Source organism: Cupressus sempervirens, chromosome 4 (genome assembly GCF_028749045.1).
Source record: "Cupressus sempervirens isolate cs-2001-9-10 chromosome 4, ASM2874904v1, whole genome shotgun sequence".
Lineage (NCBI taxonomy): Eukaryota > Viridiplantae > Streptophyta > Pinopsida > Cupressales > Cupressaceae > Cupressus > Cupressus sempervirens.
Genome location: NC_143121.1, coordinates 124674590 through 124701704, shown reverse-complemented (window position 1 = coordinate 124701704; position 27115 = coordinate 124674590). Strand labels below are relative to the sequence as shown.

The following is a 27115-nucleotide window of genomic DNA, read 5'->3' as shown; positions in this document are numbered from 1 at the left end:
AAATCAAATTTAGCAAGCTAAAATAGATTTTCAATTTTAATTTACCAATTTCTTTCAACATTTAAAAAATCTCCTAAGCAATATTTCAACCAATTTAATGAAATTTTGCAATTTAATCCACTTTCAATTTTGCAAAACAATTTTAATTTTTTACCAAAATAAATCATTTCTCTGCATTCAAAATCGATATTTCAATTTCAATTTTGCTATCCAAAATTTTCCTTTTAACCAAAAAAATTTAAGATATTCCAAAACAATTAAATCTAAAAAAATTCATTTTGAAAATGCTCAAGCTTACACAATTATATCAAATTTCCAAATTTATCCTACTGAGTATTGTTCTAACCATCAAAAAAATATCGTTTTTGAAATTTGTTTGGCCTAAGGATAAAAGCACATTTTCTAAAAAATCAAGTTAACACTAGGTGAAAAAATAAATCCAACCACATCCCTCTTGGTCTGAAGGCATCCAAGGTGTAAAATTTTCAAATCAAAAGCTTTTGGACAACCCTAAGAAACTTGCAAAGGCAATCGAAAAAATCTGTAAAAATTGCCAAGGCTTACCCCAAAAAGGGGGTCCCCAAAATTTTGGGGCAATAAATTGTAATGTAATAAAAATTTGACCATCTTTCTATGCAGCCTTCAGTACGAATTCTATATTCGATATTAATCAGTTATATTTTTGAGATCAGTTATATTCGGTATTAATCATAATGAAAATCTAGCATTCTAACTATTTAAGTTCAACCCCTTAGATATCTAATTTGATTTTTCATCTGTAAAATAAAATTAATATATGTTATTTTTCAATGTAAATGAGGTATAAGGTTGTTAAAGATTGTTTAAGCTATTGATTTGATTATTTATTATTTTTATTATGTGTTGACTCTTGTCTATAATTTGTTAAAATCTTATTACACATCATATTCTAATCTTTCAAAACTGCACCTACCTAATCGAAAACATATTTTTATAGAAAACACTTTCCAAATATAAATATTTCATCAAATAAGCAAACAATGCCATATTTCAAACTATTTTTCATATATCAATATATATACAAATAAGATCTCACACTTATAAAAGTCAGCCTTCAACTCAGGCTTATCAAAATCAATGTACATGGCATAGTCCATGGATCAAAATACATAATCTCAGTGATAAATGACTCCTACGGAAGCTAAAAATTCCTGAAACAGCATAGATAACTTCATTAAAATAGGGGTATTGATGTATAATAAACCTTGCAGAAGTCTCTAATTTCCATTGTTTCAAAGAGTGTGTTAGACTCCTCCCATCATTAGGCCTTTACGTGATCCAGGGCTTGCAATTTGGAATTGTGCTTCATAATTATTTGCACGAGTCTCTGCTTCTATTACTGGTGGTTCATTTAAATGTGCATAATTGCTTCTTCTCCACCTAAATGAGCAAGAAAAATAATAGTTTACTTCGACATATATTAACAATTGTTTTAAATTGTACTTAGGCATTTAATTTTTTTTTAAAAAGTACGAATACCTAATTCTCTCACAGAGATTAAAGATGCCATCTCCACCCCGAGTAAAGAGAAAGAGCTCCTGGGCCGGATGGGATTACTGTTGAATTTTTCAAAGTCAATTTAGATTGGATTAGCCCATTTTGTTAGAGTTGTATTTTTTTGGGGCATGTAAAGAGGGTTCTATGGGTCCGACTATTAATTCAGGTCTCATCAAACTAATCTATAAAGGAGGTAACAAAATCTTGATAAAAAACTGGAGACCCATCACACTCCTAATTGTAACTTATAAAACTCTAGCTAAGATATTGGCTTATAGACTAGTCCTTATCCTTCCTAAGATCATAAGTCAGATACAGGCAGACTTTGTCAAGGGTAGATATATTTTGGAGAATCTTATCATCTATTGGGAAACTATGGACTGAGCCAAATATTTAGGACAAGATATTGGGATGCTATTGATAGACTACTAGAAAGCCTATGACATGGTGGAATGGAGATTCATTTTTATGATGCTGGAAGCTTTAGACTTTCTAGTAACCAGAGTTGCCGGAAACTCCTCTGTCCCTCCTTGGGTGCGCGTATCCACGTATCCGATTTGAGAACGTATCCAATACTCCTCGGATACACATCGAATATTGTACCCATGTCTGCCTAATAAAATTCATTATTGAACCATACTAAATACTATGGGATTTGTTTTTTGGTAAGATTTGACATAGATCTTCCCTTTAATGTTTAAAAAAACTATATTAAAGCAGTTTCTTTTTTAAACACATAGTATAAACAAAGCCCTCACCGAATGAGAAAGACAAATAAAATGTTCGGGTTATCTTCTAATGCAACTCTACTATGTTTACATATTGCAAAGTGTTAAATTAACTTATAAATATATATGTAGCATTTATTTGTCAATATTACTTTTGAAATTAACTTTGAAAATTATGTTAAATATATGTATATGTGTTATTTATTAATGTCGTGTCCAGCCGTATCCATATTGGGGGTCTTAAAAAATGGCTGTATTCGTACCCAATACCGTATCTGTATTTGTATCCGTATCCGTATCCATGCAACTTTGCTAGTAACATATATTCATATGATGGAAATTCTCTTGAAAGATGCTAATGCATCAATAGAAGTGAATGGTATGAGATCAAAATGCTTTGAATTATCAAAGTCTATTAGGAAGGGATGCACACTTTTTGTAATCACTGAAGAAGCCTTGCACTACTTACTAAGGGATAATATTCCATCTCCTAAGGTTTTAGGCCCTCTCCTTCCAAATAAGAGTGAGATAGCAAATATCCAATTTGCAAATGACAAAACAATCTTATTCAAACTTGATGAGGCTAATATGAAACACTTGATGGCTGAATTGGATCTAATTTGTATAGCCTTAGGAAGCAAGATATCAATTTCGAAATCCATTCTTCTGGGATGAGGCCCTAATCCTCCTTCGTGGTGCAAGAAATATGGTATATGTTGGGGAGGCCCTAACTAGGTAGTGAAATACCTTGGAATTCCCTTCACAATCAACCCCATTATTAATCATATGTGGATATGGGTCAGAGAGAAAATGAGTGGAAAACTTCACAAATGGACCACTATGTATGTATCTTTGGTAGGTAGAGTACAGGTTTGTTAGAACATCCTCTCCTCTTATTCTATTTATTTCTCGCCAGCTTGGCTTTTTAATGTTAAAATATTTGAATATCTACAAAAAATTATTTGAGACTTTTCTTTGGTCTGATGGGAAGGCTACTGGTAAGACTCATGCTGACAGATGGGACTAGCGCACAAAAAGTAATATAATATGAATGTGTTCTTGTCTATTCTCTCTTCATTTATACTCTAGTATCTATGGAAATTTAGGAAAAATAACATATTTGAGGGTAAAGAAAAAATTCTTACCGAGTCTCTAAGGGTTGACATTGTTGTGTTGCCATCTTCAAGTTGAGGGAGGAGCAATTCAGGAAATTCATGTAGAAAGGTAAATGACTACTAACTAAGAAGGATCTCAGGTATGGGTTTACTACTATGCTATGAAGGAGAAATAAAGCAATGCATTGGAGGACGAGTTCAATGTGCCTTTGATGCAGATGGTGCAGATGCGAAGGGAAGGTAATTGGAGGGCACAAGCAATAGATTTACACCTTCTCTATATGTTTTATTATATGAACAATATGACAATCAAGTGAAGAGGAGGAAGAGTAATTTTAATGTTTTATTAGATGAACAACATGATGGGCTGGGGCTGGACCGATATTTAAAACTTACCGTGTAACCTCTTTTTGATTCTTGATATGCAATAATAAAATATATTTATGTATTGGATCTTTAGTAGGTAATCAAAAGGTTAGAAGAATGTGTTAGGCATAATTCATTTATTAAGTTGTGTCACTTTAATAAGTCAAAGGTTAGAAGAAGTTGCTTGACATAATTCACTTATTGTTAGGGTAAGCTTAACACAATAAAAATTAATCTCATCAAATAATTATAATAAATACATACTAATAAAAATTATCTCTAAGCTTCCGCCCATTACCTACGTCTTTTAAGTGTTCATTAGATAGTCTAAACATAGATAATCTCATAGGTGTATTTATGATCATTTGACCTCCATGTTGGATGTATTTAAATCTCTTGCTAGATAGTAGTTTGTAAAAAAAAAATTTAATCTTTTTTCTTTTTTTTGGTAATATCAATTATTTGCCTTGGCCCTTATTTATAAAAAAAAACTAATATGTATTAACACAAATCATTTAATTAGATCAAATAATTCAGATTTAAAACATACCATCCTTTTTGTATGTCAGGCACATAAAGACTGTTGTTGTATGTATTTTCTCGTCCTGTAAAACTCTTACTAGTTGTAAAACGAGAAGGATGACTATTAGCCAATTTTTGGTAACTTGTGCTTCCAGTTTCCTGTATTTATCAATAAAAAATAAATAGCTTAAAATGAGGAAATTTATAATTAGACTAATATATAGTAGAATTATGAATTACAACCATTTTTTTTCAAATCAATATATATATATATATATATATATATATATATATATATATATATATATATATATATATATATATATATATATAGATCTTTAAGAAAAAATCCAATTAGATTTAAGCAGTTATAGACCATTAAAATTTGCATCTAATTAACATTTGAACTTAAAAATCAGTATTGTTTTAACATTCAATCAAAGAAAATTAAAAATAAAAATAAAAATCAATCATCAAGAAGCTTGTTTACCTTAAAGAAGCACTTTATATCATGTGAAGAGCAGTTTGAAAATAAACATTCTAAATTTGAAAGGAAATGAAGCTAACAATATTTTAAAAATAGATGAAATGATCAATTTAAAAGATATATTTTCTAGAAAGGAAAATGAAGGCTAATAATTTTCATTTTTCTGATTTTATCAGAAATTCTAGAAAATATGACCAAGTTAAATTTTTTTTGAAGAAAGTAAAGAATTAGAAAACAAATTACACTATTAGCCATAAAAAAAAAAATTATTTTTTTTGTATTGAAGAAGATTTGAACTCAGCACCATTTAGATGCTTACAACATGGACTTTGCCATTGAACCAAATGTCCTTGGACACTATTAACCATAATTAATTTAGTAAGTTTAATTTTTGGATGATGAACTATCAACTTATAACAAGATATAAGTTTACCCATAATATTGACTCCATAAAATACATGAGAAAATATAAGTTTAGTGAGTTGTTTTTCAATATTTTTTTGGTTTTAATACACTTTGTAGTATTTGTAAGTTATGTTTAATTGTTAAACATGTTATGATGCAAAATAAGGTAGTGAAAAAATCTTGAATAGAGAAATAATTACCATATACTATTAATCAAGTACCCCTTCAATTGTCATAACTAATGGAAATGATCAGAATGACATCTTCGGCACTAAGTGTGCATTTAATATTTGGACATGTAATAAGTTAGTATCCCCGAATGGACATTAAGATATGCTTTAATGTGTGGTAACCCTGACATATTTGCAACTCTAATGCTTATTTTCCTTTTTCAATCAATGCCTGGAGACTTTACATCAACCAGATGGTTATATTTTTTCCTTGTATATTACAAATATTATTATCATCTTCACTGGGATCATGTCTGTTTAAAAAGTGCACGTTTTCTGGATCTCAGAATGAAGCACTCCTTTATTTATTTTTATGTAATTTATTCACAAAGTACAAAAACCCTTAAAGTTGTAATGATATCAAATCGTTTTAATGAGATACCATAACCATTATAATCTCCCTACAAACCTAACAAGAATATAAGACCCCAAAGGAAGGTATAATCACATGTTTATATTTTCTTAATATTGGATACAGTAAGATATGAAGCTGTTATCCTTTTAGACTTGAGGATATTGTTTTATTTGATACAATTCTATGTAAACATATGTACTATAAAGATAGTTAATATTGATATTAGTCTTAGGTGTAGAAAAAACAACATTAATGTCAAAAAGATAGCAAGACAAGGAAATCGATTAAACAGATTGAAAATTAGATGAAAATGTAAGAGAATGTATGCTTTCTCAAAGACCTCATATAAAAAAATGAACAAATATAACTTTAAACATTAAAAGAATTAATTTTAATTAACTTTTATATATAAAAAAGGTATGATTTCCAATGAGAAAATGTATTCAATATATTTAGAAAGAAAACTAACTTACGTAATATTTTTCAAAATTAATAAAATTATATGGCAAGGCAAGAACCTATAACACATGGGTAATTTGTGAGTCTCTTACATTGAAATGCCAAACCTATGTTTCTTACAAACAGAAAAAGAATCATTATTACATTTAAATTAACTATAATTAGTAATATTTAGATTGACTACAATTTCATTTATTTGAATACTATATGAACAAACTGCATTACATTTCATTGTCTTTTATAAGATTAAATTGACAAAACAAATTGAACCATATAAACATTCTACATGCCAAACCTACATCTCTTACAAAAAGAAAAAGAACTATTATTTACATTTAAATTAGCTATAATTAGTAATTTTCAAATTGACTTATTTGGATGCTATATGAAAAAACTGCATTGCCTTTCATTGTCTTCTAAAAAATTAAATTGACAAATTGAACCATATAAACATCCTACCTCAACTGGAGATACAGGAATCTCTTCCTGAGATTTTGATGCAGCCTCAGCAACTTCTTTTAGATGTTCATCTTCAATTTGACGCTTTATCTTCCAAAAACTCTCAATTTCTCCATTAGTTAGAGAATTGTGCCTAACCAAACCTGTCTCCAAATAACCTTCCATGATAAGCCTTATTCCATGATTGGAAGAATTTTTTAAAAAAAAATTCTTCTATCAAGCATAATGGTATTGCGGTAACTTTCTAGTTTGTGTAATACCCTTAGTAGATTTGGTTTTGTCAGAGTTCCAGCCTGCCATTAAAGAGCCCATCTGGATTTTCAATAACAACCTAGTATACATAAAACTTCAAATCAATCCCAAAATTCATGCTAAAACTATACAACTTTCTTATTTTATTGATCATTTCAGTATAAAGAATTTCCCAAGTTATCTTCAGGCTTTGATAAATCAAAGTGGCTACAAGATCTATAAAACTTAGAAAGCTCTAAAAAGAGTAAATTTGTCCTCTGAAATAAGATGTATCAAACATTTCTTTCACTCCATAGTAATATCCAAATTAATAATATCCAAATGTTGTAAGAAGATTTACCAGAGACTTGAAGCAGAAGAAAGCAGAATTATTTTGCAAGAAAAATGTGGAGCCAACTTCCTCAAAATATTGCAAAATAAAGGCCTGCTTTTATTCAAATCACTTCCTTTGCTTTTATCTTCCATTGTTGCTGATCAGCATTTAGTTTATAGAGTTGCCAACTTGTCATCCTATTTTCACGACTGTAATCTTTATCTTGTTCAATTATGGTCTTTTAAGCTTGGAGACACGTATATTTTATTAAGCAAACGAGATTAGTATGATCAAGTATTCCCTGGCTAGTTCATTTGGTTGTTGTGATTTTATCCAAGTGTGAATTGACGTGTGTTTCACAGCCTAAAATTGTATGCATCCAACTGAATTTCTCTATTTATGATAAGAGTTTTGTTCATACATTAACACCATTATCCTTTGTTCCTTCCTTATTGTCATTGTCATTATATAATGCTTCTTGGTATCAATAAAATGATCCGATAGTTTCACATCTATTTATATAATAATATGTTTCTTATTAATAATATATATATTTTTCCTATATATTAAGATGTTATATGGGAGATATTTTCCATAGCAAATTAAATTTTATAGTGCTATCATAATTCAATTATATAATCAAACTTAAAAATTATATGAGATGGATGACAATGCTTCACTTCTATGAGCATGGCCTAGATGAAATGAGTGCTAAATATTTCTTTCATTTTCATAGAGATAGTTTCTCTTGAATCACTACTCATACAATAGGAACCTCAGACAATTTCACTCAAAAGTATACATCTGAATCACAATATCAATATCAGAATACTATTATGCATTGTAGTAAACAACCCTTAGATAATCACATAGTTGTACCTACATACAATAAAAATATTTTTAAAATCATCAGACATTGTCATCATATATATTTTGAAACTTAAGTTTTCATTTGTTTTCCCATTTGAGGGAGATCTTGAGGTATCCAACTTGAGCCATTCTTGTGTCATTTTTCTCTTTAGCCTATGTCTTTAGTATAAAACCCATGTTGCAAAAAGTTAAAATTTTGTAAAGTTTTTAAATGTCTAGCCTTTCAACTTTAGCTTACTTTTATACCTACATACCTTCATTATCACTATTGAACATAAGTTTTATTTGTTTTCTCTCAAAATTTTACCAAATATAATTTTGTCAAAATGTTTGAAATGTTGTTTATCTTCCATCCATTCATCACTCATTTTCATGGTACAATATTATAGTTTTTGATTTCATACCCACCTTATATCTCATCAATAATAAACAACTTGAGGCATCCCACATGGGCCATTTTAATGTGAAGTTGTCCTTTTAAACATTAATGTTTTCCCTTTTATGATGTTTTAGTAAAGAATTCAAATTAAGAAAATGCTAATTTAACAAAGTGTGTAGATTTCTTACATTTTCTTAAATTTATTCCTATGTACCTTCATTGTTACAATTGATTATAAGGTTTATCTTTTTTTCCTTAAATTTTTTATGAAGTTTTAGTTTACCCATGTTCAATCCATCAACATTTCTCTTCCATCCATTCACCAATCATTTCCATGGTCATCATATACATGTTGATATGTTTTAAAGAAAATATTGTACCTTATTGTATCATATTTTTCGTTTATGTTGTAAAGAATGCCCTAGTTAACTATGAGCCATGTCACTTTATGCCTAATAAATACTTAAGTGTTCTATTCCTTCCATGATTAACAAATAATTAATCTATAGATATCATTAAATGTTATTATTTCATCCCTCTTATAGCTATTAGTAATAATTGATACATGATGTATCTTATCTAAGTTGTTCTTATATGAATTTATTATCTTGAACTTTTCTTTTCCCTAAATTGTCATTGTTTAGTAAAAAATACAATATGCTAAAAAAACTCATATTTGACTTTGTTCAAATATAAGCATTTCAAACTTTGCACTATTGCTATTGGCTCTAAGGTAAGAAAAATATCTTCCTACACCAATGTGACTTAGGAGAGAATTAACACAACAATAATATATAGGTGCCTACATTAGGCACCAAAAAAAAGCATGGTCAATCTTTTGCAAAGAAAAAACTGAGAGAGTCAAAAACAACCATAGGCCGAAGTTTCAACATGGTAATTCAAATAAATTATATCTTCATCTGAAAAAAGAATTCTAATCAGATAAAAAAAGATGACTACTTTAAATTATTCTTTTTTAATTCCTCTTTTTTTTATACTTCTTCTAAAATAGAAGGTTTGATCTTCTAAAGTTCAAGAATTGGAATGAAGTCTTATGACTAGAACATACACATTCATTAAAAAATAAATGAAATATTATAATTTAAAAATAAATTGAAACCTAAATTTTACATATAAAAATAACCTCTTCATTATGTTTTTTCTTTTAAAACTAAATCGATTAAAGAGGAAATTATAAAATTTTATTATATTACTATTTAAGACTATCTGATAACAATTGTTCATATCACTATAATATCTTCAAAACTTAATTTCAAATCAAACATAACAAAACTTCCATCTAATAAGAAAAACATTCACAAATGTAAGAAATACTGAATGGATTTTGAAGATCATATCGGCAAAGTTAAGTAAATGTAGAAATCTGATTACATCAACTCTGTGAAACAGCAGCAATGTATTTAAGGTTAAACCAGATCAACAGACAGCGCATGCATTGGAACCAAAATAAGCAATAATATTGAAGCAGCAAATAAATTAAGGAAAAAACAAAAAGAGAATACCTTTGTTGCAGAATATAGTACAGATATGATGTGCTTGCAGTAAAATTATCTTGTTTTTCTTTGCAATAAATATGAAAAGGAAGTTTCGAAAACGGTTACTAAAATTGAACTTTCAAAACGGTAATCTAATGGCCACCGATTAACACCATCTATACTAAAAAAAATTACGAATGGTAGTGATCTAAAATATTTATCTGAGATGAAAAGGGTGGAGATGAAATACCTTACATGTAAGTGTGATTATATATACACACACACACAAGATTTTTATAATTTAATTTCAAATTTTAATGACTATTTTAAGATTTTAAGTGTCAATTAAAATATGATACTTTTTTGATAGTCAAATAATCAATAGTATGAAAAGAGATGACTTGGGCACTTTCATTTTAAGTAATCCTTGTGTATATGTGTGTATACTACTGTATTTATTGCAGGATTTCATAGGGGTTTATTACATATGGTTCCAACCCACTTTGGCCCAACAATTGATTTTGGTATTGGAGTTGCTGTGACAAATGCTCATGGTGTTGCCCTCAAAAAAATGCCTTCGCAAATTTGTGTCGGAAGTGTTTCAAGAGGTATACCCTCACCTGACATTGTGCTTCATGTTCAGGATTTTGACAATGCATAGGTCAACAGATAGAGAATAATACTTCGATAGGTTATTTTGTGGGCGTGATTCCTCCTGAAAGCATACTGCACGAATGGGTGGCCAAAGCCTGGACTCCTCACAAAGTTTGACTTAGTGGTGTCAAGAGCCTCACCAAGGGCTTTTTTCTATTTCATTTTTCACATTCCTCCCAAATTGAGGCTATCCTTAATAATGGGCCATGGTTTGTTTGGTCTTCCTTGTTGGTATTTTAATGTTGGTCTCAAGACTTTATCGTATTAGACTATAAAAAATTAAGGGATCTCATGTGGGTTGAGTTCCTTGGTCTTCCTTTGTCATGTTATCCTTTCACACAAACCATTGTGAAGACCCTTGTCAAGGTGTTTTATCTTGAAATTGACCATTTTTTCAATGCTTGCCCCCAAAAGATGGTTTGTGTTGAGGTTGAACTTTCACAAGACCTTACATAAATTGTTGACATTAAAGTGAATGGCCATACCATCACTTAGAAGCTGTTATATGTGAATCTCCCCAACACTTTCTATATGTAGCAATTCATAGAGCACAAGATTAAGGATTGCCTTTTGGTTATGTCCTAAACAAAATCCCCTCCCAAGGAGGTCAACTATTGACTAGGTGAAGAAGGATGGATGGTCAATGCGGTTCAAAAAGGCAAGAATGTTTTAGCTTAAGCTTAGAAGAAACCTATTGGTTCTTCTTCTAAGCTAATGATGGAGGTTACCACCCAAGATACCTCTACCTAGAAAGCTTCTACATCATCTTCCTTTATTGTGAGGGACATATGTGTCTATGAGAGCTTCTCAATCCCTTTGGGTCTGCACTCTACAAGCATCATATGTCATTGTTGTTCTTGATTCTTTGCACCACTCTAATAACTCTTTTGGACATTGCTGAGAAAGCAGACAGTAGCTTAGAAAAATAGTGAGCTATCTCTTGGGGAGATTCTCCTCCTCACTTCAAACCCAATTCAAATTTCTTGCAAAATAGCTTCTCCTCCCTCAAGGATGAGGATGGCATGAACTTTTTATCTTGGAATATTTGAGGTCTAAGAGACCTTCCCTTTAAGTATTATGTTTGAGATTCTAGACAAAGTATTGGTAACCTAGATTTTCTTTGCCTCCATGAGGTTAGAATTGTTGGTTTCATGCTCAACGTTGCATGCAATTATATTTGGCTAGATACCCTTATTTTTTCCTACCAAAATGAAGTTGATTAAGGTGGAGTAACTACTCGCATTTCCTTTCATTGGCATTCTTCTATTATTGATCAAGTTTCTAACCCCATGTAGAAAATTGAATGGATTTTGATGTTGATCAACAATCATTCTTTTGGGATAGTTAATGTTTATTTCCCAAATGATGTCGTTGAAAGATCATACATATGTCATTGGAATGTGGATTCATTTCCAGCTACAACTTGGGTCATGTATGAGGAATTCTATATGATTGAAGCGACTTTAGATAAGGATATATTTTTCCTTTTTGGTGGGTTGGTCAAGAGAGAGAAGGCATGAAGTACATGAGTAATAAATTGGTCATTTTTATCCCAATGTCAATAATCATCATCTTGGTGGGTTTTGGAACACTTTGTCTAATTTTAGAGTCATCTTTGACAAAATTTTCAAGAGGGTTGATCATGCCATGACTATAGCACAATATTTCTTTTTTCTCATCAAGGATCAATTAGTTTTCATTCTTGATAGGAATTGAGGTCTTTGTTGGCACTTGGATGATTAGTTGATGTGTTTTATTGATGAGTCTAGTATTTTTATTGATGACAACATATATGTTTGTATGTTCTTGACATACACAAATTTTGTATATCGGAGGTTGATTATCAATATGAAACAAAATTGGTATGTAACATAATTATGTAAGTGAATTTAGATTTGTGTAGTAGAATGAGTGTAGGCATCATGTCTATGTTCGATGGGTTTTATGCTATGGTTTGGATGAGTTACAACTTTCTTGGTGAAAATGGTAGCATATCAATGTATAGGGAATAATGACAGAGACAATTGGTAGTATTTTTCCTATATCTTAATTGATGCAGTGCAAGGTAGGTGTACCTCCAAAGGAGATGACCTAGCCCCCAGAAAATAACTAAACAATAGAAGAATAAACAATTACTAAGAAATTTAGATCAATTGCAATACATATTATCAAAATAGACTAATCAGATTTACGTCCAACATGCTAAGTTGTAAGGCCTTTTGGGTAATGGCCAAATACATAAGTAATTACAATAATAGTTTTGTAAGACCTTACAAGATCCAAACCCTAGCTAATCCATACCTACAATTTGGTAGAAAACCCTAAGAGGAATCTAAACTTGTACTCACAAGCCACTAGGAAACCTTTGGGTTTCCCAAGCCCATAGTTAGCTATTAGCACTGCTAAACTCACTCCTCTCAGCTACTCCATGTTGAACTTAATAGTGATTCTAGACATAACAAGGCCCTCTACTTATACTCAACCAAGCCATAAGTTGGCCTATTAGGTTACATTAAATAAACCCTCAAGCCACAAGTCAACTTGGAAACAAATATTAAATTTTAAAAAAAAACTAAATACTTAGAAAAAACCCCAAGTTTATAGTGCATAACTAAATTGAATATGACAACATAAAAGTATGTGCCCTTAGGCATAGGTCTATGTTTCATCCAATGATCAAAATTCAAGACCACATAAGCCAATTACCACATATAGAAGCTCATAGAAACAATCTCCAAGGTCTACCCAGGAAAAAAGAACATGCTACCAACAGCCACCAAAATGGCTCCAATTCCAACATGATCACTCCAACAATATGCACATGGGACAAGGTTCTCCAATGTGCCTTGAACATATCCCCAATTGTACAAACCATAGGTCCAAAAATCTAAGCTCAATGCTCCTGTATACAAGATTGTTGAATACCCTAAGATGCTCCTACATCAAACACCCTAGGTCTGAAGAAAAGATGTTCTCAATAGTTGGAAGAACATCTTCAAGGGTTTAAAACATATAACCACCAAACTGGTTCTTCTCATACATGTCCTCCAAGTTATCAAATTGTAAACTCTTTCCTTTTCTCCACTTCTACAAACCTTTTCCTCAATAAACAACTATTTACTTAGTCTCTTCACATATTTCCTTGGTGCACCACAAGTCTATTTTCCACGTTGATCTATAACCCCTTGATAATCCTTCAACAAAACTTGTGTACCAAAGGATTCAATGAAAACTTCTTGCCACCCTTCTCAATGGTAAACACATTCTTGATAGAATCATGCACTACCTTGTAATTATACTGCCAAGGTCTACCAAGTAATATGTGATAACTACTTATGTTCACAATATCACACAACACCCGATCAACATACTGTTCAATCTAAAAATTAGCAAGTCATTTCCCCCTCACTTCCAGAGCATTTTCATCTTGCAACCAATTGAACCTATAGGGACAAGGATATCTCACTCTCTTCAAACCAAGTTTTTGAAAAATCTCCTCAACTAGTAGGTTATTGGTACTACTACTATCCACAATTACATTCCAACATTTACCTCTAGATCTACATTGAGTTCTAAAAAAATTTCTTCTCTAACAAGGCTCCAATATCTTCTTACCCAAGAATACTCATTGAATCAAAAAATTATCTTCGACCTCAGGCTCATTTATTGAATCCACATTCTCATTCACAATATCAACTCTTCTATTACTGATCTTCTTATCACCAATGAGACATTCAAAAGATCTATGTACTTCTTTAGCATATTTGAGAGAAGTACCCTTAAATACACCTCTATATGTTCTCTTCCTCTGTTCAACATGTTTTGGTTCATCTTCAGCAATTTTCTTATCCTTCATATACTTCTACCTCCCTTAGGAATTACATTTATGTCTTTGTTTCAACTTATCTTCTTCCCTCAAAGTATATTGATAAGCATCCTCCATAGAATCAATCTTCAACATGTCGATATCATCCTAAATATTGAATTTCAAATCATTAATATATCTAGCCACTTTTTCTTTAAAAATTTCTCTATGCTCAAACCAAATTGTTAACTTGTAGAACTCCTCAGTATAATCTTCCATAGTCATATCCTTTTGCTTCAAATTATACATTCTATTAAACATTTCAAGTTCATCATGAGAAGGGATGAACTTAGCCTTCAATTTTGTCAACATCAATATCCATCTAGTGATCTTCATTTCACCTTCTTATTTATCTCTTTGTAATTCTTTCCACAACTTAGTTTGTGCCAACCTCACTCTGAGAAGATCTCTAATATCCTCTAACTGAAAGTAGTCTTCCAACTCACCAATCCAATCAATTAAGTCTTTAGGATTAAAAGTACTTGAGAAATTGGATACATCCATCTTATGCTTTAGCTTCAATTAAGCTCTAGATCTATCCAACCAACTAGTTTTGTCTTCTATAGGTCTCTCCGTTCGATCAGTTCTATCTTCACCACTAGATCCAACAACCTCAAAGTCTTCTGCATCTTCCTCATAGCCATCTTCTGTATCCACATTTCTTGGTACACCACCTATAGCTCCCACGATCTTAGTGACTATATCATTCTTCATCAACTCCATCTCAGATTGGAAATTTGATCTAACTTTCTCTGAAACCCTCTAATCTCCATAGTGTCAAAGAGATTTGCAATTTCCTTCAAGTCCAATCTTCTTGGAGGCATCTTCCAAGATCTTTGTAAACCCCAATCAAAAAATCCACAAGATCAACCAACTCTAATACCACTTGATGCGGTGCAAGGAAAGTGTACCTCCAAAGGAGATGACCTGACCCCCATAAAATAACCATACAATAGAAGAATAAAAATTACTCAAAGATTTAGATCAATTGCAACACATATTAGATCATAATAGACTAATTATATTTACATGTAACATGCCCAGCTATAAGGCCTTTCAGGTAACAACCAAATACATAAGAAATTACAATAATTCTACAAGACCTTGCAAGATTCAAACCCTAGCTAGTCTAGACCCACAATCTAGTAGAAAATCCCAAGAAGAATCTAAAATTGTGCTTACAAGCCACCAAGAAATTTTCTTGTTTCCTAAGCCCACACTTAGCTACTAGCACTGCTAAACTCGCTCCTCTTAGCTACTCCATGCTAAACTAAATAATGATTTTAGACATCACAAGACCCTTCACTTATATTAAACCAATCCACAAGTCATCCTATCAAGTTACATTAAATAAACCCTTACATTAAATAAACCTTCAAGAAATAAACATTAAATGCATGAAATAACTAAATACTTAGGAAAAGCCCCAAGTTTACAATGCATAACTAACTCATATGAAAACATAAAAGTATGCACCCTTAAGCATAGGTCCATGTTCCATCCAACAATCCAAATCTAAGAGCACATAAGCGAACTCCCATAGATTGAAGCTCACGAAAACAATGTCCAAGGTTTGTCCAAGAAATAGGAACACACTACCATTAACCACAAAAATGGCTCTAACTCCAAAAAAATCACTCCAATATTTATGTGTACATATGAAAAGGTTCTCCATTGTACCTCGAACACATCCCCAACTATGAAAACTGTAGGTCCACAAATCCAATCTTGATACTCTAGCATACAAGATTTTTGACTATCCTAGTATGCACCTATATCAAACACACAAGGTGTGAAGAAAAGATGTTTTCAATAGTCGGAAGAACATATTGCAAGGCTTAGCACATAAACCTCGAATTGGTTCTTGGCATACATGTCTTCTAAGTTATCAACTTGTATACTTTTGCCTTTCTTCCACTATTGCAAATCCTTTCCTTCAAAAAAAAATTATTTACTCTACTTCTTCACATCTTTCCTTGGTGTACCAAAATTCAGTTTTCCAAGTTGATCTCTAACCCCTTGAGAATCCTTCAACTCAACTTGTGTACCAAAACTTAGGTTCCTCCTACTGAGTTCTACATTTTGCAAAGGAATCAATGAAAAATTACTGCCACCCTTCTCAATAGTAAACACACTCTTGACATGCTCATGCACTATCTTGCAATCATACTACCAAGGTCTACCAAGTAATATGTGATAGCTACTCATGTGAACACAATATGACACAACACCCGATCAACATACTATCTTATATGCAAATTAACAAGGCATTGCTCCATTACATCTAACATGTTTTCATCTTGCAACCAACTGATCCTATCTGGACAAGGATGTCTCACTCTCTTCAAACCAAGATTCTAAACCATCTCCTTAGAAAATGGGTTAAAAATTTTACCACCATCCACAATTACATTCCAACATTTACTTTCAGAACTGCATTGAGTTTTGAATAAATTTCTTCTTTGAAAAGGTTCTAACATCTTCTTACCCAAGAATACACGTTGAATCAAAAAATTATCTTTCACCTCGGGCTCACTTATTGAATCTACATTCTCATTAACAACAAAAACTCTTCTATCATTGACTTTATTGTTAGCAATTTGACATTCAAAAGATATATGTCCTTCTTTACCACATTTGAAACAAGTACTCTTAAATACACTTCTATTTGTTCTCTTCCTCTATTCAACATGTTTTGGTTCATCTTCAACAATCTTCTTATCCTTCACCTACTTCTTCTTCCCTTGGGAATTACCTTGATGTCTTCTCTTCAACACATCTTCTACCCTTAGAGCATATTGATAAATAATCATCCTCCATAGAATCAATCTTCAACATATCAATCTTATCCTAAAAATTGAATCTCAAACCATTAATATATCTAGCTACCTTTTCTTTAGAAATTTCTCTATGTTCAAACTAAATTTTTAACTTGAAGAAACCCTTAGTATAATATTTCATTGTCATATCCTTTTGCTTCAAATTCTTCAATCTCTTAACCTTCTTCTTCTCTATCTCTTTGTAATTCTTTCCACCATAAAGAAACATGTCCTTTTAACTTAGTTTGCACCAACCTCACCTTGAGTGAATCTTCAAAATCCTCTCACTCAAAGTAGTCTTCTAGTTCACCAATTCAATTAATTGGGTCTTTAGGATTCAAAGTACCTAAGAAATTAGAAACATCCATCTTATGCTTTAGCTTCAATTGAGCTCCAAGTCTATCCAACTGACTAGATTTTTCTTCCTTATGTCTTGCCACCTAATCAAATCTATCCTCGTCACTAGATCCAACAACCTCAAAGTCTTTTGTAGCTTCCTCATAACCATCTTCTGTACCCACACTCCTCATTACACTAGCTATAGCTCTCATGATCTAAGTGACCATACCATTCTTCATTAGCTCCATCTTAGATCTAAAATCTAATATAACTTTCTCTATAACCTTAGTCTCCATGGCATCACAAAGATCTACACTTGCCCTAAGGTCCAATCTTCTTGAAGGCATAAGAAATAAATCCACATGATTAACCAGCTTCGATACCACTTGATATAGTGCAAGGAAGGTGTACCTCCAAAGGAGATGATCTAGCCCCAAAAAATAACCACATAGTATAAGAATAATAATTAGTTGGATATTTAGATCAATTGCAACACGTATTCTCATAATAGGATAATCATATTTACATCCAACATGCCCAACTGTAAGACCTAGTGGGTTATGACCAAATACATAAGAAATTACAATAACATTTCTATAAGACCTTGCAAGATCCAAACCCTAGCTAGTCCAGACCCACAATCTAGTAGAAAACCCCAAGAATAATCTAAACTTGTGCTCAGAAGCCAACAAGAAACATTTTGGTTTCCCAAGCCCACACTTAGCTACTAGTACTACTAAACTCACTCCTCTCAACTACTCCATATTAAAATGAATAATGATTCTAGACATCACAAGACCCTCTACTTATACTAAACCAATCCACAAGTCAACCTAACATGTTACATTAAATAAGCCCTCAAGCCACAAGTCGACTTGGCAACAACCATTAAATACATGAAATAGCTAAATACTTAGGGCAAGCTTCAATTTTACAATGCATAACTAACACATAAGGCAACATAAAAGTACATGCCCTTAGACTTAGGTCCACGTTCCATCCAACAATCCAAATCTAAGAAAGCATAAGCCAATTCCCATGGATCAAATCTTGTGGAACAATCTCCAAGGTATGCCTAGGAAATAGGAACACACTACCAACAATCACCAAAATAGTTGTGACTCCAATATGATCGCACCAATATTTATGTGCACATAGGAAATAGTTCCCCAATGCTCCTCAAACACCTCCCCAACTGCGTGAACCATAGGTCCACAAATATGAGCTCGATGCTCTTGCATACAGGATTGTTGACTACACTAGTATGCTCATTCATCTTTAATGTCAAGAAAGAAGTAATGTCAGCAAGCTTGGGATAGGGTAGAAGACTTGTTTGTGCACCTATGTTCAAGATTTGAATTTATTTGGGTTATTCTGGGGAGGTTTCTATTGTGTAATATGTGATATATTTTACTAACAACAAACTATATTAAGGAAGTATGATATTCATAATTATAAAATATAATATCTCTATTATAACATGTAAGAACCATATATTAATATGTGTACTGATTCTTATAAAGTTGTGTTTTCCTTAGCATGGACCAATTTATTTTTTTATTTTTTTGGAAAGCTATAACAAGTCAACCTAATTAATTATTTGTAAGACCTTAGACTTAGATCCACATGCCATCCAATGATCCAAATCCAAGAGCACGTATGCCAATTCCCATGGATCAAATCTTGTGGAAACAATCTCCAAGGTCTGACTAGGAAATAGGAACACACTACCAATAGTCACCAAAATAGTTGTGACTCCAACATGATCACACCAATATTTATGTGGACATAGGAAAAGGTTCCCCAATATTCCTCAAACACCTCCCCAACTGTGTGAACCATAGGTCCATGAATATGAGTTTGATGCTCTTACATATAGGATTGTTTACTACCTTAGTATGGTCCTACATCTTTAATGTCAAGAAATAAGTAACGTCAACAAGCTTGGGATAGGGTAGAAGACTTCTTTGTGCACCTATGTTCAAGATTGGAATTCATTTGGGTTATTTTGGAAAGGTTTCTATTGTGTAATATGCGATATATTTTACTAACAAAGAGCTATATTAAGGAAGTATGTTATTTATAATTATAAAATATAATATCTCTATTATAACATGCAAGAACCATATATTAATATGTGTAATGATTCTTATAAAGTTGTTTTTTCCTTAGCATGGACCTATTTAAATAAAAATTTTTTTGGAAAGCTCTAACAAGTCAACCTAATTAATTATTTCCTCAATATAGTTTGTTTTCAGTAAAATATATCATATATTACACAATAGAAACCTCTCCAGAATAACCCAAATGAATTCCAATCTTGAACATATGTGCACAAATAAGTCTTCTACCCTATCCCAAGCTTGATGACATTACTTCTTTCTTGACATTAAAGATGCAGGAGCATACTAGGGTAGTACTAACACATAGGACAACATAAAAGTACACACCCTTAGACTTAGGTCCACATGCCATCCAATGATCCAAATCCAAGAGCACATAAGCCAATTCCATGGATAAAATCTTGGGGAAACAATCTCCAAGGTCTGCCTAGGAAATAGGAACACACTACTAACAATCACCAAAATAGTTGTGACTCCAACATGATTACACCAATATTTATGTGCACATAGGAAAAGTTTCCCCAATGTTCCTTGAACACCTCCCCAACTGTGTGAACCATAGGTCCAAAAATATGAGCTTGATGCTCTTGCATATAGGATTGTTGACTACCCTAGTATGCTCCTGCATCTTTAATATCAAGAAAGAAGTAATGCCAGAAAGCTTTGGATATGGTAGAAGACTTGTTTGTGCACCTATTTTCAAGATTGGAATTCATTTGGGTTATTTTGGAGAGGTTTCCATTGTGTAATATGTGATATATTTTACAAGCAACAAACTATATTGAGGAAGTATGTTATTTATAATTATAAAATATAATATCTCTATTATAACATGTAAGAGCCATATATTAATATGTGTAACAATTCTTATAAAGTTGTGTTTGCCTTAGCATGGACCTATTTAATTAAATTTTGTTTTGGAAAGCTCTAACAAGTCAACCTAATTAATTATTTGTAAGATATATAAAGGAAATATGTTTTCCTTGGTTGGAAATCACCATGTATGTTATGTATGGAATTAATTGATGTGGATGTGAGATATTATGAGGGATGATCATAGAAAATCAGTAATAATGTTGAACAATTAAGGAAATCTTGAACAAAGGAACTATTTTGGCAAGATGTAAATCCTTTAATTCATGATTTTGGATATGTTATCCTGAAAGATTGTCTTTTACACTTGCTGAAGCATATAGTCATTGGGTCTCTATGCTTCCTATTAGCCTATAACATGATTCAAGGAACCTTCTAACAAAAGTTCAAGGTCCCCTAAAGGAGATATATCCTCTAACAAGGATAATTATACTAAATGCATTGTAATTGTAACCTAATAAGGTCATATTCTTTCATAAGGAACACACATATTGGTACCTTATTTTGTGGATAACATCCCCAACAAGGTTTTCCCTCTATTCAAGGGTTCCCCTAGTTAGCAAACCATTGTGTTATGGTGTATGGTTTCTTATTATTGTTCATCATTATTTTAATTGCTAGAGATCAAATTTATATGTTTGATTTTAATTATATTTGTTCAGCTCCCAATTATACATGGACTTTACTTCTTAAAAATTGGCATTAGAGAATTAGGTCCTCTTTGAGAAGAAAGCTTAACAACTTGAGGATATCTATGGCTTACAAGAAGAAGAGTCCTAAATTTGATGGTGATAATTATGATAGTTGAAACAAAAAGATAAACACATTTGATATGCGTGTGAATTTACTTTTGGTTGGTTATAAAGTGTGAAGTTCAGGTCAAAATCAAGAATGAGCTATCTTCAAGTACAGATGATGAGAAAAAGATATTTTAGTGTACAACATTCGATTACAAAGGAATCACTAATTGAGATCCTCTCAGAATTTATTGAGCTAAAGGAACTTGGTCAAGCACATCATACTGGATTGAATTATAAGAGATATATGAAGGAGATGATTATGCAAAGAAAGAAAAGTTGCAAAATTATAAAACTAAGCTAGAAAATGTCAAAGCATGCAAGAAAATGAGAGTGTTAGAGCATATGTACAAAGGAATACTGAAATTACTGCATGGATAAAAATTTCACGAGGACCCATTTAATAGAAGGAAAAGTTGTTTAGAAGATCCTTAGATCCTTAGCAATAGCTTGTGAGTGCAGACACCTAAAAACCTTTAGAAAATAAAGTATTTTTATTTTCTGAAAAATTCCTGATGACATCATCATTTATTAATTAATTAATTATTTAATTAATTAATTTATTTTTATGCCATTAAATCCCTTTATCTTAATTAAAAATATTTAATTAAGGAATCCCTCCCAAAAATGTTTAAATCTTATTTAAACATTATTTCCTTATTTATTAATTATTTAATTAATAAACTGACCAAAAAACCCAAAAAAAAAATTTAAAAAAATTTTTGCCCAAAACTTGGCCAATTTCCTTAAGACCACTAACCTCTTCCAAAATCTTCTAATCCTTCTTTAATTTTGATTAAAGGCTAATCCCATCATTTCCTACCCCTAATCCCAACTCAAAATATTTAATTAAGATTAAATATTAATCCTCATATTTATTAAAAAAGTTTTAATAAATATCTCCTCAACCCAAACCCTTGAAATAAATAAAACTTTATTTATTTCCTAAAAATCTAATTTATCCTCATCCTAAGAAGTTCTAGACTCTTTTAGAAAGTCTTCATCCTCATCCTAGGAAATTCTAGACTATTCTAGAAAGTCTTTATCCTCATCCAAAGTCTAGACTCTTCTAGAAGATGTCTTTAAACCTAATCCTAATCCCCTCCTAACCTTCTCACATTCCCTAAAAATGGGTTAAGACTTACTAACCCAAGCCAAAGTTAACAAATATCTCCTCCTTCACCCACCCTCATTAAATGCCATCCACTTGCCTATCCCTAAGCTAATCCTAAACCATCCTAATCCATCCTCTAATCATTTGCACAATCCTAAGCAAGCTTAAAACCTTCCTAATCAAGCCCAAGTCGAAATTCCTCTCATCTCCTTCAAAATATCCCAACCATAAAACTTTATGAAGCCCACTAGGCCATAAATGACTCTTCCAAGCCCTTTTATTGCTCTTACAAGCCATTATGAGGGTCTTTATGAAGATTTTATCCCTTGAGCCTTCTTTGTTGACTCATCCTTCCCATTTCCTCCATCCTCTCACCTTGTGACATGTGTCACTCCCTGATTGGCTGTAAGGAAGCACAATCCATGTGCTCTCCTCTCATGCAATTTGAGCCTTCCATAAGCTTTTTCCCATCCTTGCATCCCAGCCCTTGATCCCTCAAGCCCTTTGCCTATTTAAGGAATCCTCTCCCAAGACATTTTAACACAATTCATGAAGTAAAGTCATAATGTCATTTTAAGAAGCCATTTTACATCAAAACCATACACTCACACCCAAATTCCAACTCCATTTGAAGCCCTTTTTGAAGCATAAGCTTGAGCATACATCCTATCTATTTAGACAAAGCCACTCAACAAGAGAGCTTCTCATTGAGAGAGTCCATTAATGGCTCATATTCTCAATTGAGAGTTCATCTTAGTCTATCTTGAAGTTTATGAATTTTGTTTAGTTTGTAGAAGCTTTATTTAAATTTGGTTTCTATTAGCATACTAACATTGCTCATATACAGTGAGCACAAGCTTTAAATTCAACTGAAGAAGTTCTTCCTCTTATTAAAGGTTTTAATAGGGAAACATTGATTAGTAAATTGTGATCTTTTGAACCTAGAAGAGTAAAAGATTATTTGCCTAGAATTGAGACTTCTTTTAGAGATAGTGAACATACCAATAAGAGGGTACTAACCAAGAGTGCAAGCTCCATTAGTAGAAGCCTTCAGAAGCCTCGAAGATTATGCAAGTAATTGGATAGATGTATAAGAAGAATAAATAAAGATTATTGAATTTGAAGCTTTCATTGCAAGGAGAGAACCTAAAGGTAAGGGAATATTTAAGAAAAAGTTAATTTTTGTTTTTTGGCACTATAAGAAGATTGGTAATTCTCTTCTAGATGTCTCAAGATAATATAAGGTAAAACCTAGACCTTACAAATCAATATGATAGTTTTAAGTTCTAAACCTTTGTTAAATACTTTTATATTTTAAATGTTATTTTTGCATATTTGTTTTTGGGAGATTTATGATATTAGCATGACAAATCTTGATAAGTTGGTTATCATAGTTGTGTTCCATCCTTGTAGCTTCTTTTAATGTCAATACAATTAGAGGATGTTTGAGTGCACTCCCACTAAAAAGAGAAGCAAGTCCACAATACATCAGTGACCTTCTCTAGATCCACTACATCCTTAAACATCAAACTAACTTAGATGAAATTTTTTAATTTGCTGATTGAATTACCAAAAAAATCATGTTCATTGGTGAAAACATTGTTGGATTGTAAAGAGAAGCAATGGAAGAAGATGTATTGGGTAATGAAATATTTGAGAAATTGTTCAATTTTTTGATAAAAAAATAGATTTTTGAAATCATATCTCATCTCACACACAATTCCTAGATTGAACCCATTCAGAAACTTCCAATCCACTCTCATCCCACATGTACATGCCAAGATTAGATCCATTAGCTTGGTGATCCAAATTCTAGTGCCAAACCACCAAGATTGATAATGGATCATTTACATCAATCTTAAACCTCATCAAGAACTCATAGATTGACACAACATATGATCTACAACTTGATACCCAAGCATAAATAATGGCCTTCTAAGATCCAAATCGAAATAAACATACACATTAGATCTAAAGACAACTAGACACCTCTATGACCATTTAGTATCCTAGAAAGTGAATATTTTGGAAACCATTCCTATCTAATCCTTGATTTTGTAACTTCAAAAACTTTTTTGGGGTTTTATATAGACACAGTTTTAGGTACAATATTTTTTAAAGTGCTTAATTTTTTGAGAAAAATCCAAATTTTCTATAAACTTGTAGAGTTATTTGGATCAATATTTCACTTTTAGAATATGGTCTCATTGACCTATTTTGGCACTTGTAATTAATTGGATCCATTAATGATCTTATGTCATGATTGTGTGAGTTTTTTATTGCTTTATATTTACTATTGTACTAATCAAAGTTGTAATTTCACTTTGGCCAACTCTAGCAAGTAAAAATTATACACACATTACATATAAAGTTCAAAAATCATCTATTTTGGTGTGTTCTTTGATTGATTAAATTTTGGGAGGTGCATTGATTTATTGATCTCATTTTATTTCATGAGACAAGTACATCATGACCAAAATCAAGGAAATAAATCCATCTTATAATTTTGCATTTAAGTAGGGATAATTATGAGTGATGGGAAAAAGGTACTATCAAATATTGTAGATGATTGAATATTTTGAATCTTCTTTGTAGAATCATTCCTATGCCAACTAAGTAGTGGAAAAAATTGCTTGGTATGAAAATAATAGAGATATCAAAGGATTGATGTACTATATCATCTCTTTCTTTTTGTAGTCAAATCTAAGCTTTAGGATATAAAGTTCCCACAAACATGTCTTACCATTGTTTATGTTTATTTTGAAGATTCCCATTTTCCTCCATTCATAAAAGATCTAACTATGAATTTCCTCTTTCCACTTTTAATGATACATATAATATTTCTTATGAGGATATGTGCAAGATCATGGTCAATCAAACTATGGCCTTAAGTGGTAGTGAAAAACCAACAAATTAGGGCTTTGTCAACTTGACACATAATTTGAAAGTAGTTATGGACTTTATATAAAGAAGTTATAAGAAAATAATATGTAAAAAATTGAATGTAGTTTCTAAACTATGAGGTCTTATCTAGAGAATAAATTAATAATTGGTCAAAAATTTGGATTTTAATGTAGTACTACAAAAATTTCATGGCAAAAATAAAAAGTAGGTTTATGTGTAACCACATTAATCAAAATCAAATAATAATATTGTAAGAATTTTCCTTACGGTAGAATTCACCCAAGACCAAGGAACTCAAACACAAGCACAATAGTAGACCAAAGAGAGAGTATGATTAGAATGACGATATATTCATTCAATATGCCATATGAAAGTACACTAGGAGTGCCTATATATAAAGGCCTCTAGAGAACTTCTAGAATGCATAGAAGTTAGCAACATGATAAGTCATACAACTAGGCTCATGTCCACCAGATATGGGTTATCCTTAGCATGAAAGTAAGTGCAATGATGAGAGGATAAGCTTACAATGGTGTAGCACGCAAATAAGTATTGTAGACAACATGTGCTAAAAAGGGAGTGTGAATAACTATGCTATCTACATGACAACTTAGTGAATGATGCAAACTCTAGTGTTGTAGACACCATGTGATGAAATAGAGTTGTGTATTTCTATGTTGTCAACATGACAACTCATGAGAGTATACAAACTCCTAAGTGTCTCACCTAAATAAATAACAAAATAATGTAATATAATAAAATAATTCATTAACTTAAGTAAACTTAAGTAAAGTTTAATAGTAAATACTTATTTACACCAACACCCCCCTTAAGTGCAACTTAGGGGAATTCCCTTAAGCTTATGAAAACTAGGATGAAGTGCATGACGAGTCTTGGCTACTAGGCCATGTAAGGTACCCATGTACATAATGAAATGCAATCTCTCATAAAGCAGAGAAAAAGGGAAAACCTCATGGAAAAAACCTCCCTTAAAAAGAGAGATGAAAAAACAAATATGATTTATGGATGGATGGAGTAATCAAGACCCCCCCCATTACGACATAAATCTAGTATATGGTGTTCCTTCCCTTCAAAAGAAACAAGGCTATGGGTACAAATGAGACACTTCCACTGTGCATGGAAAGAATCCCATAGGTAAGTGATTTCTCTGAAACTTGCTCAACTAGTTGAAGAACCTGTCTCAAAGAATTGTCTATCTCCTTGGCTAATGAAGAACCCCTCTGCAACTATTGATCATAAGTATCCATAATCACTTCAACCTGTAATGATTGATCATGTAGAATGAACAAGAGGGTTAGATGGAGCTCTCATGATAACTAAAGAAGGTACTACTGCATCAAGAAGAAGAGGCAAATCATCAACACTATCCCCCAAATCTATCACTAATTGTGGACCTGGAAGACTAGATGTACCCTGTTGTGCTGGACCTATCACTATGGTGATATATACATGTGGATTGGACTGATGTAGTGACCTCTTGCTACAATTTTTGATAGAACCCCATGTGTTTGAATCTGTTGAAGCACGATCACTGGTGTCATTATCAGTTTCCACACAATTTGATGTGTGGAGAGGATTAGAGGACAAACTTGGTGAACTTTCCTCAAAGTGTACATCCTTCTCCACAAAGATCT

The 27115-nt window shown here is 32.0% G+C and overlaps 1 protein-coding gene and 1 long non-coding RNA gene across 2 annotated transcripts in view; one reads left to right on the top strand and one right to left on the bottom strand.

The window, feature by feature from the left end:
* Positions 1 to 27115, top strand: part of LOC149560248 (uncharacterized) — a 163563-nt gene that overhangs the window by 15896 nt on the left and 120552 nt on the right. The window lies entirely within an intron of this gene.
* On the bottom strand, positions 1129 to 6974 carry LOC149560250 (uncharacterized). The gene is made up of 4 exons (XM_089823583.1): positions 6923 to 6974; positions 6663 to 6820; positions 4296 to 4426; positions 1129 to 1419 (listed from the first exon to the last, which is right to left on the bottom strand). The coding sequence occupies exons 1-4, from the start codon at positions 6972 to 6974 to the stop codon at positions 1284 to 1286; spliced, it is 477 nt and encodes a 158-aa protein (XP_089679709.1). The 3' UTR covers positions 1129 to 1283.

Bases quoted from the DNA above. Each gene is read 5' to 3' on its own strand.
- LOC149560250 (XM_089823583.1), bottom strand. From the start codon at position 6,974: ATGGGCTCTTTAATGGCAGGCTGGAACTCTGACAAAACCAAATCTACT. The intron at 4,427-6,662 runs GTAGGATGTTTA...TGATAAATACAG, and splicing joins TTCCTGTATCTCCAGTTGAG to GAAACTGGAAGCACAAGTTA. The intron at 1,420-4,295 runs GTATGTTTTAAA...TTGCTCATTTAG, and splicing joins CCTGACATACAAAAAGGATG to GTGGAGAAGAAGCAATTATG.